Below are 16365 nucleotides of genomic sequence, written 5' to 3'. Positions count from 1 at the left end.
AATGGCTTTTTAGGCCCTTAAAAATATAATTTTAAAATTTGCATTTAAAACTTTGAATGCCTTTAAAATTATTCTAGAAAATCTCCTCCACCATTTTCAACGAATTTGGAAATTTTTAAAAAATAAAATCCTTAAAAAATTCTGTTAAAATTTTAAAAATACCGAATATAGCCGTTATATTGGGGTCTATACGACGTGGACATACATAGACATTGTTTGTCATAAGCCATTACCATATTCAAATTTGAAACTTGAAATAAACGGTGAATAATGTAGCTAAAATCATCAAAATATCGTATATAAGGAGGTGCCGTTAAATTGGAGCTGTGCGAAGACATGGACCAGCATAGACAATTTTCTGTCACAGGCTGTAGCATCTATTACGAACTTCAAATACCACATCTCAAACAACTTCAGTGGGTATTGTACCTAAAATCGTCAAAATACCGAATATAGGGAGGTACTGATATATGGGGCCTATACGAAGACCTGGACCCGCACAGACAATTTTCTGTCACAGACTGTAGTTCCTATAACGAACTTCAAATACCAATTTTGAAACAATTCCGGTGAATAATGTCGCTAAAATCATCAAAATACCGAATATAGGGAGGTACCGTTATATGGGGGCTATATGAAGACGTGGACCTGCACAGACAATTTTCTGTCTTAGGGTGTAGTATCCATTTTGAACTTCAAATACCAAATTTGAAACAATTTCGGTGAATAATGTCGCTAAAATCATCAAAATTCCGAATATAGGGAGGTAACGTTATATGGGGGCTATATGAAAACGTGGACCTACATGGCCCATTTACGAACTTAACCTGCCTACTGGAAAAATAAACATGTGTGCAAAATTTTAGCCATCTATCTCAATTCATTCGAAAGATAGCGTGATTACAACAGACAGACAGACAGACGGACAGACGGACAGACAGACAGACGGACAGACAGACAGACAGACAGACAGACGGACATCGCTAAATCGACTTAGAATTTTACGCTGATCAAGAATATATATACTTTGTTGGGTCTGATATGAGTATTTCGAGGAGTTACAAACGGAATGACAAAGTTAATATACCCTCCATAGTATGGTGGAGGTATAAAAATTGAAAAACTCTCTATTACTGTTTTTAAAGCCATCTCAAAAGGAACTTAAAAAAAGAATTAAAATATCCATCATTACAGCCATAAAAAATTCTTCAGACATTTCCGATTGCAGTCCTAAAACTAAATGCTTGAGATACCCAAGGACTTTGAAATAATAATATCCAATGGCAGCCTTCAAGGACTTGGGAAAATATTTTGTAAATATTCACGATTCCAATATTTTCGCTTTGAAGGAAGTTCTCAAAATATCCCCTCCATCCTTAATATACCAGTCTCGACGTTCCCTTACATCCTCTAAGGTCTTCAATTTTTTATTTAATTATTATTTGCATTTGATGCGTTCCCTCAATTGCCTTCTATTACCTCACTTTCTACTACGTTAGCCTGCAACGTCACTCCCACATCTCTCTAGAAAATTCCCACCCTTGTCAATTGCATACCATACCATTTGCACAATATTGTGTCACACATTCGCACATTCTGTCGTAGGCTTTAAAAATAGTTTTAGTTTGTGTCAATCATTATTGATAAAATATTTGCAATTAATAACAATAATTATTCTATAATTAGCTATGAAGGCATACAGTGTGAATATAAAATACAATAAATTGCTTGGGAGGCCGGCCCGCCTGGTCATCGTCATATATTGATAACCAATTGAAATGAATAATCTGCGGGGATTGAGCACCTGCCCGGCCCAATTGCAGCGATAAGATAGTTACAATATCAAAGTAATTTTATTGAAAATTTATTTTTACGTTTGTCTCGTGATTTGCAAGGCAATAAATTAAATTAATTGGCGGTAATGGGAAATGTGGCAAACCGACAAACAAACAAACAGAGAAAAACCCCCCATCAAATGAGAAATATCTGCCTACCTATCCTATGAAAGATATAGTAAACACTTGTTGTGCCACAACGTAAACATTATTCGAAGAGACCGGAAGCAGACATGAGTGTATCATTTATGAAAAACGTATTGAGAGTCATCATGAACGCCATCACCACCACCACCTACTTGCCGGAGAAGAATTTTCTTTTTTCCAATTCGTAGAAAAATTGCACAAAAATCCAAAGATGGAGAACAACTGGAAACAGCAAATCATCATCGGAGAAAAAACACCTTAAGGTGAAAAAATAACCACAAAAATTGGAAAAACGTCACACTCATTTTCCGGCAAACCTAAATAAACATGAGTATGTAGACGGACGAACGCACACACAGTAACACCCACATTTTGCACCCGTGGAAATGACGTATGGGCTGGGTGAAATGAAGGGGAAATTTTGGAAAATGTTGGATTCTCCAGCATTTGAGAGTTGCCATTTCCTTTTATTATTTTTTTTTAAGAAAATTTTCCTAAGGCCTAAGGAAGGAAAATATATGATCTAGTTCTCCAATATAGTGGTCGTATGGTCTGAGTGATATGAAAGGGAAATTTTGAAAAAAATGTATGAAATATGAAGAGAACCAGATGCTTATTTCGGATTTTGTAACCGATTTGGTTATTCAAAACATTGATCCTTTGTGGGGGAGGTACCAGAGCAAACGGTCCGATATCTACCATCTTTATAACAGGTCCTGTGTTGATAGAAATATTGTGATGTATTAAGTCTGAGTGGAATCGCATGTTTATTTCGCGTTTTATGACCTTCATGGATACTCAAATTTTTGACTCTTTGTGGCGGAGGTACCAGAAGGAGTAAACTGGTATATTCCATCTTTACAGCAGATCTTATGTTAGTAGAAATAATGGGATATGTTAAATATGAAGAGAACCGGATGCTTATTTCGGATTTTATAATTTATTTAAAACATTGACCCCTTATGGAGGAGGTACCAGAAGGAATCTTTATAACAGATCCTGTATTTATAAAAATATTGGGATGTGCAAATTCTGAATGGAATCGCAATTTTATTTTGCGTTTAATTATTCAAAATTTTGACACTTTGTGGGGGAGGTACCAGAAAGAGTGGCCCGATATATTACATCTTAACACCAGACCTTGGGTTAATGAAAATATTCTGATGTGTGTAAGTTGAAAACAATCGGACTTTTACAACAATCGGGTATAAAAAAAACTCTCCAATTGTATCCATTTACAGACCCAAATTTGAAAATAAAAACAAAGACCCCCTCATTGGCAACCCTTATCAGCCAAGACCATTCTTTGTGCTCCAACACGCACACACACTCATTCACACTTCAGCATTTCGATAGTAAACAAATTTCTTAATTCAGAAAAAAATCCCGTAGCGTCATCATCATCGTAAAGAAAATCGAATGTGCAATGAAAAATGCGTAGGAAAATCCCACAATGACGACAACATGACCAGCCTCCTATTTAAAGTGGTGTTTTACAAAGAGAAATTTTGTGAGAGTTATACTTAAGAGAGCCATATCAGAGGCTTGTTGTAACTCACATATACAGTAAAATATGGTTGCGCCTGAGCATTACAACAATCTGCTGCAATTCTCTTAAGTTACAATAGCCATGTAAAAAAGGGGGAGTTACAAGCTAAAATATATTCACCTGTGCACACATACCCACACGCACACACACACACACTCTCGTATCATGATTGAGATATGTAGGCTGTTGTTGTTGTTGTATTTAGTGGTTTATTAACAAATTGACTCGCACTGATGAGGTATTTTCTGTTTTCGCCAACGATGACGTATGGCCGTCTGACTGTGTGTGGCGAGCGTGTTTGGCCCGAGCCAAATCAACAATAAAACCGCACACACCAGCCAGCAAGGGAAACATTGAAGCGAGAGCCGCCGCAGCGATTGAAAATACACAAATATAAAAAAGTTTACTTTTGCCAGCGCTTTGGTTAGTTAAAGTTAGTTTAGTTTAAACAAGCGTAATGTGCACACAACATCGCTTACGCTACGAATAACGAATCGACAAATTGTTTTATTTTAAGTTAATAACAAAATTCTTACGAATCAAACGAACGCATAGCAATAACATTTTGAAAATCGCGAAATTGTGATAGCATTTGAAAACAACGAGTAAAACAGAGGAACAACGAGTTTTAACTAATTAAAAAAAATAAGTGTAACAAAAAGTAAACAACACATAGCCGTTATTTAAACGTTTGAATTTAAACAATCGCCAACATTAACAACAAAAACACCATCAGCGCAACAAAGCCAAACAGGAAAAAATTCCGAAATTTTCGATTAGTGACTAATCCAGTGCGAATAATCGGCAGACACATACCCAAACAAATTGATACATTTGATTAATTAATAGCGCAACGATATTCCAGTGCGTTTCGTGTTTGGTTTTTTTTAAGTGCATTTAATTGATAAAATAAAAGGTAATTTTTTGCGTACCACATTTAAAGATTTTGTGAAAATTTGAAAAAAAACTTTTAATACTGTAAAAGTGCGTGAGAGTGAAAAGGCCGGGTTGAATATATTCAATAGAAAAAATGGACCAGAATTAAAATTTTTTACATGTTTTAACATCCCAGACCAAACTCAATATTTAATTAATTGTGTTTTTTTTTTTTTTTGAAATGTGTTCAATTTATGCGTATATTTTCCCAAATAAGCTCAGGGCTAGCGCCCTCTGATTTTTAGGCGAATAATTTATAATAAAGGAACTAGTTCTGCATGTGAATTCCTCGGTCTAATTAGTTCACTCGTCCTTTTTATTTCAATTGTTCCTTTTACATCATTTACTTTTGATTAAGACAAAACTAAATAGACAAAGGACATAAATGAAAAAAGAATTTGATTGATGAATGTATCGATCCTTACTTTCACGGAAATGTTCCAATGAACTAGTTCACCGTGGAACTATACAAGTCCAGCAGTTTACGTTAAGACTTTGACGGAACTGTTGAAGAAGAACCAAAAGAAGTTAAAAAATATGTCAGAAAAATTAACCTAAACAACTTAATTAAGTGGATAAAAAAAAAGAGTTGGAAGGAGATTCCATCATTCCTTTTACAGAATAGTTCCAATGAACTGGTTCAATTTTTGAATGACATTACTCTAACACTTTGAGTTAGGCCGGATCTTTGGGAGCTAGAATATTTGTAGGGCTCAGTGAACCAAAAAAAAAAGCGAGGTAACAAAAAGAAAAACAAGTTGAACTACAGCCACTATATTTAGTTTCGATGGTTCCATTCACTGAACAGATCATGCAAACAGATTGTTTTTGGATCCTCAGAATATTTTATGTGTCATAGATGATATATATTTGGAACTCGAAATTCATCTGTAAGAGAAAGACGAACTGGATTGTCTTTATTTGAAAATATTTTTAAGTTCCTTTCCCTGAACAGTTTCGATGCATCTGATCTCTAATCATTTAGGACTTTGATATTCTCTCTGATTACTTTTCAAATGTTGTTCTTAGTAATTTATATATGGAACCCGACATTAATCTGTGAGAGGAACACAATACAGTTCTCCTATCCAATTCAAAATATTTTTAAGTTTCTTCCACTGAACAGATTTTATGAACTAGTTCATTTCGGAGCATCTGAACTAAAACATTATAATCCTTTGATGTTCTTTCTGTGATGACCGATTTTTTTAAGCTTTGTAATTGATATACGGTCCTCAAAATTCATCTGTGAGCGAAAGAGAAAAACAATCCGTCTCTCTAGATTTAAAAATATTTTTGAGTTCCTTTCACTGAACAGTTTCTATGAACTAGTACCTTTGGGAATATTTTAACTCAAACCATTTAGGACTTTCGAATTCTGTCTGAGATTATTTTTTATTTATTTTCATAAAAGAACTGAGTAATCTATATTCGATCCTCCGAGTTTACCTGTGAGAGGAACCAATCCATCTCTTTAGATTTAAAAATATCTTTCCTTTCACTGAACAATTTTATGAACTAGTTCTTTTCGGAATATCTGAACTCAAATCATCTAGGAATTTCATATTATCTCTAAGATAAAAATAATTTTTACAGAGAATCGATATCCAAGTTCTCCCGATTTAAAAAAAAAAAAATAATAATTCTAGTTCCCTTTTGAGAATGTATTCAAGGACTAATCCCTTGTCGGAGCACCAGAATTCAGCCCTCTATTTAGAATAATTTTCAGTCAAATATAGAAGAATATACCAATCATCCTTTATTAGAAAAATGTTCTTCTATGAAAACTTCTTCATACAAATTTAGCTGAGTCAAAATAGTAGCATAATTGCTAGCTTCAGGCAGAAACATTGATTTTTTTATAAGCGCCATCTATTTGTGAAATTTTTACATGGATTATTTTGCTTATACCTGCCATTTAGTATAATTGCTTTGTCGTACGGATGATTTACTTTAACGTTCCTACATCTAAAGAAAGACTTTTACATTTTAAAGAATTCAGAGTCGAATGATCTTTTTCCAGACACATTTGGATGAGTAAAAATTGCTAACAGACCGCCAGTTTCAGATTGGCAGATATATAGATTTTTAGCGCCATCTAGTTGTGATATTGTTGATAGTTTTTTTACTCATACCTGCCATTTAATACAATTATTTTGTTGAAATATTCAAAAAATTAATTTATATTTTTGCTTTATTACAAAAATAACTTAAAAGAATTGGGAATTTCAAGAAATCTTAAATTTATATTTCATTATATTTTATAAAAAATAATTATATTTGTAATTGTTAATTAATTGATTTTATTTAATAATTTCCCTCAATTACTTTCAGTGGCTTGCATGGCAGGATTCGAATTACAAAGTGGTGCTACCAATAAATCGGCAACTTTGACCCATTGCAACGAAAGCGAATCAGGCAAAGCAGCTGAATATTGCACCTGCCCATCCTTGGCGCATGCCAATGAAGAGAAATCTCAACTAAAAGAAAGAACAGCTACAAGAACAACAACAACAAATAATTATAAACAACAACATCACCTAACCATTTTACTAATGGTAATAATGGGTTTCATTGTAATAATGCCACACAATGTAGATGCCGCTGCAGTGAGGAGACATTTAACTGCAACATACGGCTCGGATGCAACAGGCAAGGCTGAAAAACTATTGCTACTCTCTGAGGCCATTGAAGAGTTGGCCGAGGAATATGTCAGGGAAGAAAAAGAACTGAACTTAGAATCGGAAGATCCACAATCATCCGATTATTCATATTCTGATTCAGAGACCTACGATGAGTTGTCACCCATCGATGTGGTTAGACATGCGGAACGTAAATCGGAATATCAGAAGAGCCGCAATGGCAAATTGAACAAACGTCAGGCCCAACATTTGGATAATTTGAAATACTTTGATGGCACATCCAAACACAATGTCTGGCAAAATCCCTGCAATGTTATGGGTGAAAATCCAGCTGTGGATGTCACCCACAGCCGGCGTCATACCTATTATGTATGTTTTGCATTTGAAACCTAAATTGGAAATGTGTAAAATTAATTTTTTAAATTTGTTTCTAATTCTAGCTCTTGAAAAGATTCCGTGAAACCATACGCAAAGAATACGTTACCCGCCATTTGAGTTTGAAACACATCAAACTCGATGATATGAATTCGTGGAGCTTGCATCGTGACTACTATACATTTTTGCCAAAAGTGAAACAAAACTCTAGCGTAAGTATCATATTTAAGGTTATTTCTTTTTTTCGTATTTTTTTCTGTTGTGGTTCCAACAAAGATGATCTATTAAACGTGTTATGACAAATACAAGAAGAGATATCTAAACCGAATCAACTCAATGCTAGCTATAAATATGAAATGATATGATGGTTCTGGGTTTGATGTGATATGAGCCACGATAATTGTGGTGATGACTTGGGTGATAGGCCAGTGGAATTTTGAGGTTATTTTTTTAGAATTTATATGAAAGATGAGCAATGATTTTGCTTATATAAAGAAGAAGAAGGGTAACTCCCGTTTTTTGTGTTAGAAGTAAAATTCATAAATGTTTCCATCATTATTTTGAACGGTCACCTCAATTAGTGGAAAATCCATTGTGGCATGTTCTTCCCTGTTGCCAATCTAGTCTCTTTTTTACATAATTTATGCAGAACTTAAACCCTGTTTACAATGCACGATCATGTTTTAGCCATGGCTTTGTAGTTTTGTTTTTTTTTTTTTGTTCCGCAGTTTTTTTGCCAGTCATAAAAGTTTACAGAAGTTTAGCCGCCTTTTCCTTACAAAGGGAAATTCCTCTGTTGGTGCTAGTTCTATTGTCACGTGTTAATCCATTTGCATTTTTGTGAACTATTTTGTAATGACAGTAACACCAAATATTTGGGTCTTTAAAATTGGCCACCTTGGATGTCAAGGAGGATAAATACAAAAAAAAAGATTGAATTAAAAATTTGAAGACTCTTTGATTGTTGCAATGCTTATCTGAAAAATTCGAATATTGAAGAGCTCTTCAAGATAGCACAGTATCAAAAGTTATTAAAAATTTGATTTTTTCCGAAAGCTAAAAATCTAATTTTCGGAAGAATATTCAAATTCTGTAGAATAATCGTCAATATATGATTAAATTTTCTTCAAAATACATAAAAAAATTAATTTTTTCTAATTCTAATTTTCTCTAATCTAATTTTCGGAAGAATACTCAAATTCCGTGGGATAATCATCAATATATGATTAAATTTTCTTGAAAATATCTCAAAAATTTGTTTTTGAAAACGAAGATTAAAAAATCAAATTTTCGGTAAAATATTCATATTCTGTAGGAATCAATATATGATTAAATTTTCTTGAAAATATCTCAAAAATATGATTTTTTTAAAGTTGAGATCAAACATCAAATTTTCGGAAAAAAAAAATCAAATTCCGTAGGATAATCCTCAATCATGAATATATGATTGAATTTCCTTGAAAATATCTCAAAACTTTCAAAAATCAAATATTGCGAAAATATATAATTTTTTATAATACAAATTAGTAAATCTTCAAAATTAAAATGGTTTCCCTAAATTTTCCTCACATAAATACAATATTTTTGGCTTACCTGCACATCAATTAATTGCACGTAATCTTGAAGAAAACTTAATGTCGAGGGGAAGATTTCTTTAACATGCCATTCGCAACCTTCAAGGAGAGATACAAGCAATACTGAATTGTACGCATATTCAACCGTGTTAATAGGAAACGTATAGGTCCAAGGGCAGCTAAATCAAAATTGCAGCCATATAAATTACATGAAAACCCTATTTTAAAAAGAGGCAGTCCTCCTTATAACTTACTGAACATTCTAAAGCTACATTTTATGTTAAACAGCAACTCAAGACAAATTCAGCCATTCGACCATTGAATTTGTTGGGAAACTTTTTTTGAGAAATTTATTGTTTTTAAGTGCAATGCAAATATTTTAAAGTTGTTCTCTTTTGTGCAAGAAACCACAACAACAACAATGTTGCAATTTAAAGAAAATAAACTCTATTTTTCTGAGAAAGAATTGAAAATTTCAATTCATATGTTTCGTATTTCATTATTGCTTATATCTGCCATAAATTTTATATACGTGAGACAACACAACCAATGTCTCCAGTTATTCATCAAACAATTCATAAACATGCATTCGAATTTAAATATTGCTTATATCTGCCATACATCTCTGGAGATATCTAGTAAATTTATTTATTTATTTTTGAAAAACAAAGTAAGTTTGGATTGATTTCCGAATTCCAAAATAATTCCACCAAAACTGTTTATAATATGAATTCAAATTTCAACATTGCTTATACCTGAGATGAATCTCTAGACGAATTTCATATTCACGATATCTACTTGGGTGACAAGCTAAGTCAATTTAAATTGATTTAACAGTTCTAGAATGATTCCACCAATATACTCTATTATATGAATTCAATTTTAAAACATTGCTTATAACTGCCATTACCCTATGGACGATCTTCATATTAACGATCTCTACTCCGTTGACAGGCTAAATGAGACCGGATTGATTTCCAAATTCCAGAATGATTTCACCAACTCATTTTATTATATGAATTCAATTTTAAAACATTGCTTATACCTGCCATACATTTTTAAGCGCACTTCGTATTAGCAATATATACTCTATTGACAAACCAAGTGAGTCTGCACTGATTTCCAAATTCCACAATTATTACACCAATATACTTTGTTATAAGAACTCCAATTTTAAAACATTGCTTATACCTGCCACACATTTTTGGACGAACTTTATATTAAAGATATCTTCTCTGTTGACAAGCCAAGTGAATCTGGACTGATTTCAAAATTCCACATGATTCCACCAATACATTTTGTTACATGAATTCAATTGTAAAACATTGCTTATACCTGTTATAAACCACTGGACGAGCTTCATGTTAATGATAAATTCGTGGTTGACAAGCTAAATGAGTCTAGACTGATTCCAAAATTTGGGATTGAAAAGATTTTTGACTATACTTCCATGTTTTCATAGGAGCGACATGAGACGTTGAAGGGATGGGGCGAAAAATAGCATGTCAGCATTCCACTTCCCTTCACCCTCAATAAAATCCAGTCTTTGGGAAATTTACCAACCTCTCCACATTATCATAATTTCCTCCGCAACTTTTGTTTTTGCCATTGGCCAAACATGAAATATTTCATAAAATATTGATAGTCTTCTGTATAACTTACAAATTATTAAAATTTATCCAAACCAAAAAATGCAAGTATTTCTTTTCAACATGTTCGCTCAATCATAAAGTGCACTTACTTTAGGTTGTTTCAACCATAAATATGCGTTAACTTGACAATCACCACCCTCAGGGCTTAATAAAGCATGACAGCATGATGAACAAGCACCCTGTTTTGCTTTTCCTTCTTATAACATTTTTGTGACTTGGACTGTCTCGACCAGCAGATGTTATAGATTGGCAGTTAGTCCCTGGGATTGTTGGCATCAAAGTCCATACATACATATCTGCATATGTTGGTAGGTGGCTATAGGCGGCAAATATCTTACACAGTCCACGAAAAGTGAGAGAAAACTTGTTCCATGCAACTAACAAACCATCCAACCAAATGTGCAACAAACATCAGGAAAAATGAAGTCAAGATTTGCATAAATCGACAAAAACAACAACAACCACAGCGAATTATTGTAGACAGGCTCTTTATGAATTTGTTCCTGTCATACCGACAGCATTGTATGGCTGGTGTCTTGGTCAGGTTGAAAAAACACATCATCTCTTAAAAATATAAATCAATCAATCATTGATCTCAACTGGCCAGCAAAAGAGGAAGATGAAAAAAAGCATCCATTTTTTTGGGAGAACCACAACAGCCCGGAATATGCTAGGTGAAATGTGAATTATTACACTTCACTTATCATGAGATCCTCGTTATATTTTATGCTTGAAAAAAAATATGCATATGAAATTAATAATAATTTTCCTCTCCCCTCTCCACACTTTTCTTCATTACAGATCACTCTCAGTCGTTGGTATAGTAACATGCAAATATTTGTCGCATCCTTTGGCTACTTGGGACGCAGCCAATACCAATGGGACATGGCCAGGCAGCAGTATGTCAGTGAGACAACCAAGGAATTGGATCAATTGTTAACCAGTGCCCGCCTAATGTTGTGCGAATTGGAATTCACCATCAATGGTTCGCATGCCAATGCAAATACCAGAAAATTGAAATCTTTCAGCACAGAGGCCATGGACAAGAAACTGCAATTCCAGGTCAAAGAACAACAAAACCATGGCAATGCTGTGGTAGAGCCCACCCTGCTGGACTTGAAATTTGCCAAGGATGCCTACTTTAAATATTTGGCTGGCATGCGCAAGGTATTGAAACGTAAGGTCTCGAAAAATCTAAGCAATTCCGTGAAACTGGAGAGCTCAGAAACGGCATCGGCGGAAAATCCCAGCAACGGCAATGATGAGTCACAAAGTTCGGTGAATCTCAGTTCAATGATGCGCCCCGACTCCAACATGAGTTTGGGTGAAAGTTTTGAACTGAGCATGAAAGCTCAGACAACAGCCAAGCCAGTGCAACAGAAGAAGAGGCGCCGACAACGCCAGAACAACAGCAACAAACAAACGAGTGCGTAAACACCCAACCCAACCCAAACAATCAATCTGCCAAGTGTGCCAATGAAGCTAAGCTAAGATACAGCTGGACCAAAAATCCATGGTCAGTTGTCATTCCTGACAAAGCAGTTCCTAAAAGTATTATCTAACATTTCCTTATTCGAATTGTACTTAAACATAAACATAGTTTACTCTTACCACCCTTCCCACTTTAAATCTCACCTTCATCCTTCATGAAACTATTTATTATGTCATGTTTTTCTTTTTAACTTTTGTTAATTAATTTATTTATTATACATTCCATGCCACTAGATGTATTTTTATTTATTTATTTATTTTACCAAGAGAGTCGAGCATTTGCCCACTACCACCCACTCCCCCCTCATTATCATTCTCCCAACATGTGCCACATTTACACATAGTATTAGCTATTTATTTTGTATTTAGAATTTTAATAATATTTATAAACAAACATTTTTTAAAATAAGATATAACTGTGATAAATCCATATACTTAAATATTTATTCCAACTTAAATATTTCGATGGGAAAAACAGTATTGACGAAAATTTAAAAAATATTCCCACGAACAAAAACACACAAAAGATTTGCAAATTTGATAAAGTCACATTTTTGAAATTAATTTCATTACTTGCCAATATTTCTTTTGTTGATATCCATAACCATCGATATATTTAATTTGACATGTATATTAAAAGAAATTGTGAAATTATTTTTTGAAAAAAATAAAATAAATATAATAAACTTACCGTTAGGCAAGTTAGCAGACAAAACAAAGCTCGCTGAACGTTTTATTGTTTGTTTGGGTTGCCACGATATGGGGAATATAAAATTTTTAATTTGGTACTTTACCTTAAAAAAAAAATAAAAAACAAACATTGAATTCGACCCTGGAGATGGGGGAAAAACTTGGAATATTAAAATACCCCACTACCCATATAGATAATATTTTATTATACCCTACAACACTATGTGTTGGGGGTATTATAAGTTTGATTGGGCCAAAAATTATGTAACACCTCGAAATATGGGTTTCCCACATAGGAAAGTATATATGGATCTTCCCATCTCGTCGAGCTGAGTCGATCTAGCTATGTACGTCCGTTTGTCCATGTTAATTTGTAATCACGCTACAGGTCGAAATTATGTCCCGATTTTTACGAGGTTGTTTTGATCGCTTAATATTTAGGCATTTAAATGGACCGAAAACTAAAAAATTGAGTGATTTTGCAGTTACTCTACAGGTCGCATAAAAGACCAATGGGCGAAAGTTTTCACTGGGCTAGAGTTATAGCCCTCATATATATAGCCCTCATATATAAATACAGGGTTGTCCATATTCGACGGACCTTTGGGCCCATTCCAATCGACGAGGCTTGTCCGCAGGCAACATTCTTTGCGTCAATTGAATTTTGTACGGGAACAAATGCAAATCAATGCGAATAATCCGTTGTAAAGTGGACCGAGCCATGCTCAACTGCTGAGAATGCCGTTTTTGGGATGTTCTTGAGGACCTCTCAACACTGGCTCGTACGGCATCGACTTTTATATGGCCTCTTCGGATTTGAAAGAGCCTTACCAGTTGAAAATTTTTCGTATAAACGCTTAATGGTGTTCTTAGAAGGCGCACTTCTCACATTTTTTTTTCATTATTGACGTCTTCTGTTGAATGTAAATTTCAACTATTTCAGAGCGCTCGCGTGGCGTGTATTGGTTCATGGTAAAAATCTGCTTGGACTGACGCTTCAAACGCTGTATGTCATTAAGCGATGTGACATCTCTGTCAAAAGTTATGGCGTTGCTAGATGGGTCCGTCGAATATGGGCAACCCTGTATATCCGTCTGCCCGTCTGGTCATGCTAATTTGAAATCTTTGTACAGGTCGCAATTAAGGACCGATTCTCACGAAATTTTGCATGAAGGTGGGGTTATGGTCTGAATATAAGCCTATTGCTTTTGGAGATGATCGCATATTTTTTAGGAGTTGAAATGGACCAAAAACTGAAAAATTTACTGATTTTGCTGTTACTCTACAGGTCGCAATTATAGTTTGCATGGGGCTTAGAGCTGGGCAGAAGCCTTCCAATTTTTATGGTCATCATGTAATACGTGACGCTGTATTCACAATTTCTTCCACAGGAAATCCATTATGAACTCTAACTACCTGTTATATAACTATTACCTTCCAAAATGGTCAAATGACCGAATATGATGATGTACCGTTATATGGAGGCTCTAGGAAAACGTTGAACTATACAGGGTTAGATAAAAAACTGCAACAAAGTCAAACGCCATAATTTTTACATTTTTTTTTTTTTTAATTTTATAGAATGAAAGCAAAAAATGTCGGAAATAGCATCCAATTTTAGAATAAGCTTAAATTTGTTCGAATTGGAATGTTGCTCTGCGGTATTTTGGCCCATTCCCGGCAAAGCGCTTGCTTGAGGTTATCGACACTTTAGTATTTTTTAGTGTCAACCTTGCTTTCCAAACTACTGCGTACACAATAGTCCAATGTATTGGTATCCGGAGATTTTATATCTTTTTTTTAATTTTATTCAATGAAAGCAAAAAATGTCGGAAATAGCATCAAATTATAGAATAAGTTTAGATCTGATCACCTTTGGCACGAATTATGGTCTTTAAACGGCCAATGAAACCGTCACACGCTGCAAGAATGTTGCTCTGCGGTATTTTGGCCCATTCCCGGCGAAGCGCTTGCTTGAGATGATCGACACTTTGGTCTTTTTCAGTGCCAACCTTGCTTTACAAAATACTAAAGACACAATAGTTCAACGGATTGGTATCCTGAGATTTTGGTGGCCGTTGTGCGCTGGAAATGAAGCGATGTACCTGATTTTGTAACCATTCTTGCGTGGCGCGTGCTGAGTCCTGTTGGAATGTCCAAGGTCTGCGGTCAAATGTTATTCTGATGCCACGGTCGATTAATACGACCCGAGAATGACCATCGGCTGTTATGACGGCCCACACCATTACCATGGCCGGCGCTTGAGTTATGGGGGCCAACCGAAGGTGCACATTCTCAGCTGACCTCTTTGGTAAGTAAACACGATCATTTTGTTTTTTTTTTTTACAAACTGCTGGACAACGAATGTTTTCTCATTGGACAAAACCAAATTCGGCAGTTTACCACTTTCGGCCAACCGAAGTAACTCTTTAGCTCTTTTGAGTCTATTTTCTTTCTATAGCGGTGTAAGTTTTTGCACTTTTAGGAATTTCAATGGCTTTACCCCGAGCTCATTTTTCAATATTTGCCGAATGGAATATTGCGATACGTTTAGCTCACGAGCCATTTTTCGGCCACTGCGACGGGGGTTTCAGTCAAGTCGCTTCTTTATTTTTCGTTCACTTCCTTGACGTCGGGCTACGCTACCAGTATCATGGTAACAAGCAATGGTACGAGACACATTTAATATTTAAATTTTCTAAAAATTCTCATCAAAATGCTTTTGTACACTTGTAAATAATAAAATGAGCTGCCACTGGAATAATTTTAACAGCTGTCGGACGAGTGGCTTAGAAATGACAGCAGTCTGAAGTTTGTTGCATTTTTTTCATCTCATCCTATATAGCATTTTTAATTTTGTACTTTACCTTAAAATAATAATAAAAAACAAATATTGAATTCGACCCTGGTGATGGGGGGAAACACTCGTAATATTAGAAATACCCCAACACCAATATAGATAAAATTCTATTAAAATCATAAACTGATTTCGATCAGTTTTTCTGAAAACGAATTCGTTTTCAGAATGACAGACAGACAGACAAAATGGCAGATTCCATGCAGATCATCAAAGGAATTGAAAATGTGCACCTGAAAATGTGCAGCTTCGGTTGGCCATGACATCAGAATAAATGCCGAATATTATCACATCAATATTTTGGAGGGCGTATTAAAGCCTTGGACACGCGAACATTTTGGCCGCAGACCTTGGACATTCCAACAGGACCACCACCCAAGAATGGTTACAAAATGAGGTTCATTGTTTAATTTCCAGCGCACAATGGCCACCAAAATCTCCGGATACCAATTCGTTGGACTATTGTCTAGAGTATTTTGTTTGGCACTACAAAATACCAAAGTGTCGATCACCTTAAGCAAGCGCTTTGCCGGGAATGGGACAAAATATCGCATTGGCCGTTTGAAGACTATTATTCGTGCCAAAGGAGACCAATTCGAACAAATCGAAACTTATTC

The 16365-nt window shown here is 34.9% G+C and overlaps 1 protein-coding gene across 1 annotated transcript; it reads left to right on the top strand.

Annotated features, from left to right (window-relative positions):
* Nucleotides 1–3897: 3897 nt before the first annotated feature.
* On the top strand, nucleotides 3898–12909 carry LOC101896596 (uncharacterized). The gene is made up of 4 exons (XM_005188126.4): nucleotides 3898–4447; nucleotides 6802–7478; nucleotides 7550–7696; nucleotides 11512–12909. Exons 2-4 carry the CDS (start codon nucleotides 6810–6812, stop codon nucleotides 12142–12144), a joined length of 1449 nt encoding a protein of 482 aa, XP_005188183.2. The 5' UTR covers nucleotides 3898–4447; nucleotides 6802–6809; the 3' UTR covers nucleotides 12145–12909.
* The last annotated feature ends 3456 nt before the right edge of the window (nucleotides 12910–16365 follow it).

Source organism: Musca domestica, unplaced genomic scaffold, assembly GCF_030504385.1.
Source record: "Musca domestica strain aabys unplaced genomic scaffold, Musca_domestica.polishedcontigs.V.1.1 2, whole genome shotgun sequence".
In the NCBI taxonomy this organism is placed as follows: domain Eukaryota; kingdom Metazoa; phylum Arthropoda; class Insecta; order Diptera; family Muscidae; genus Musca; species Musca domestica.
This window is presented reverse-complemented; position numbering and strand designations above follow the sequence as displayed.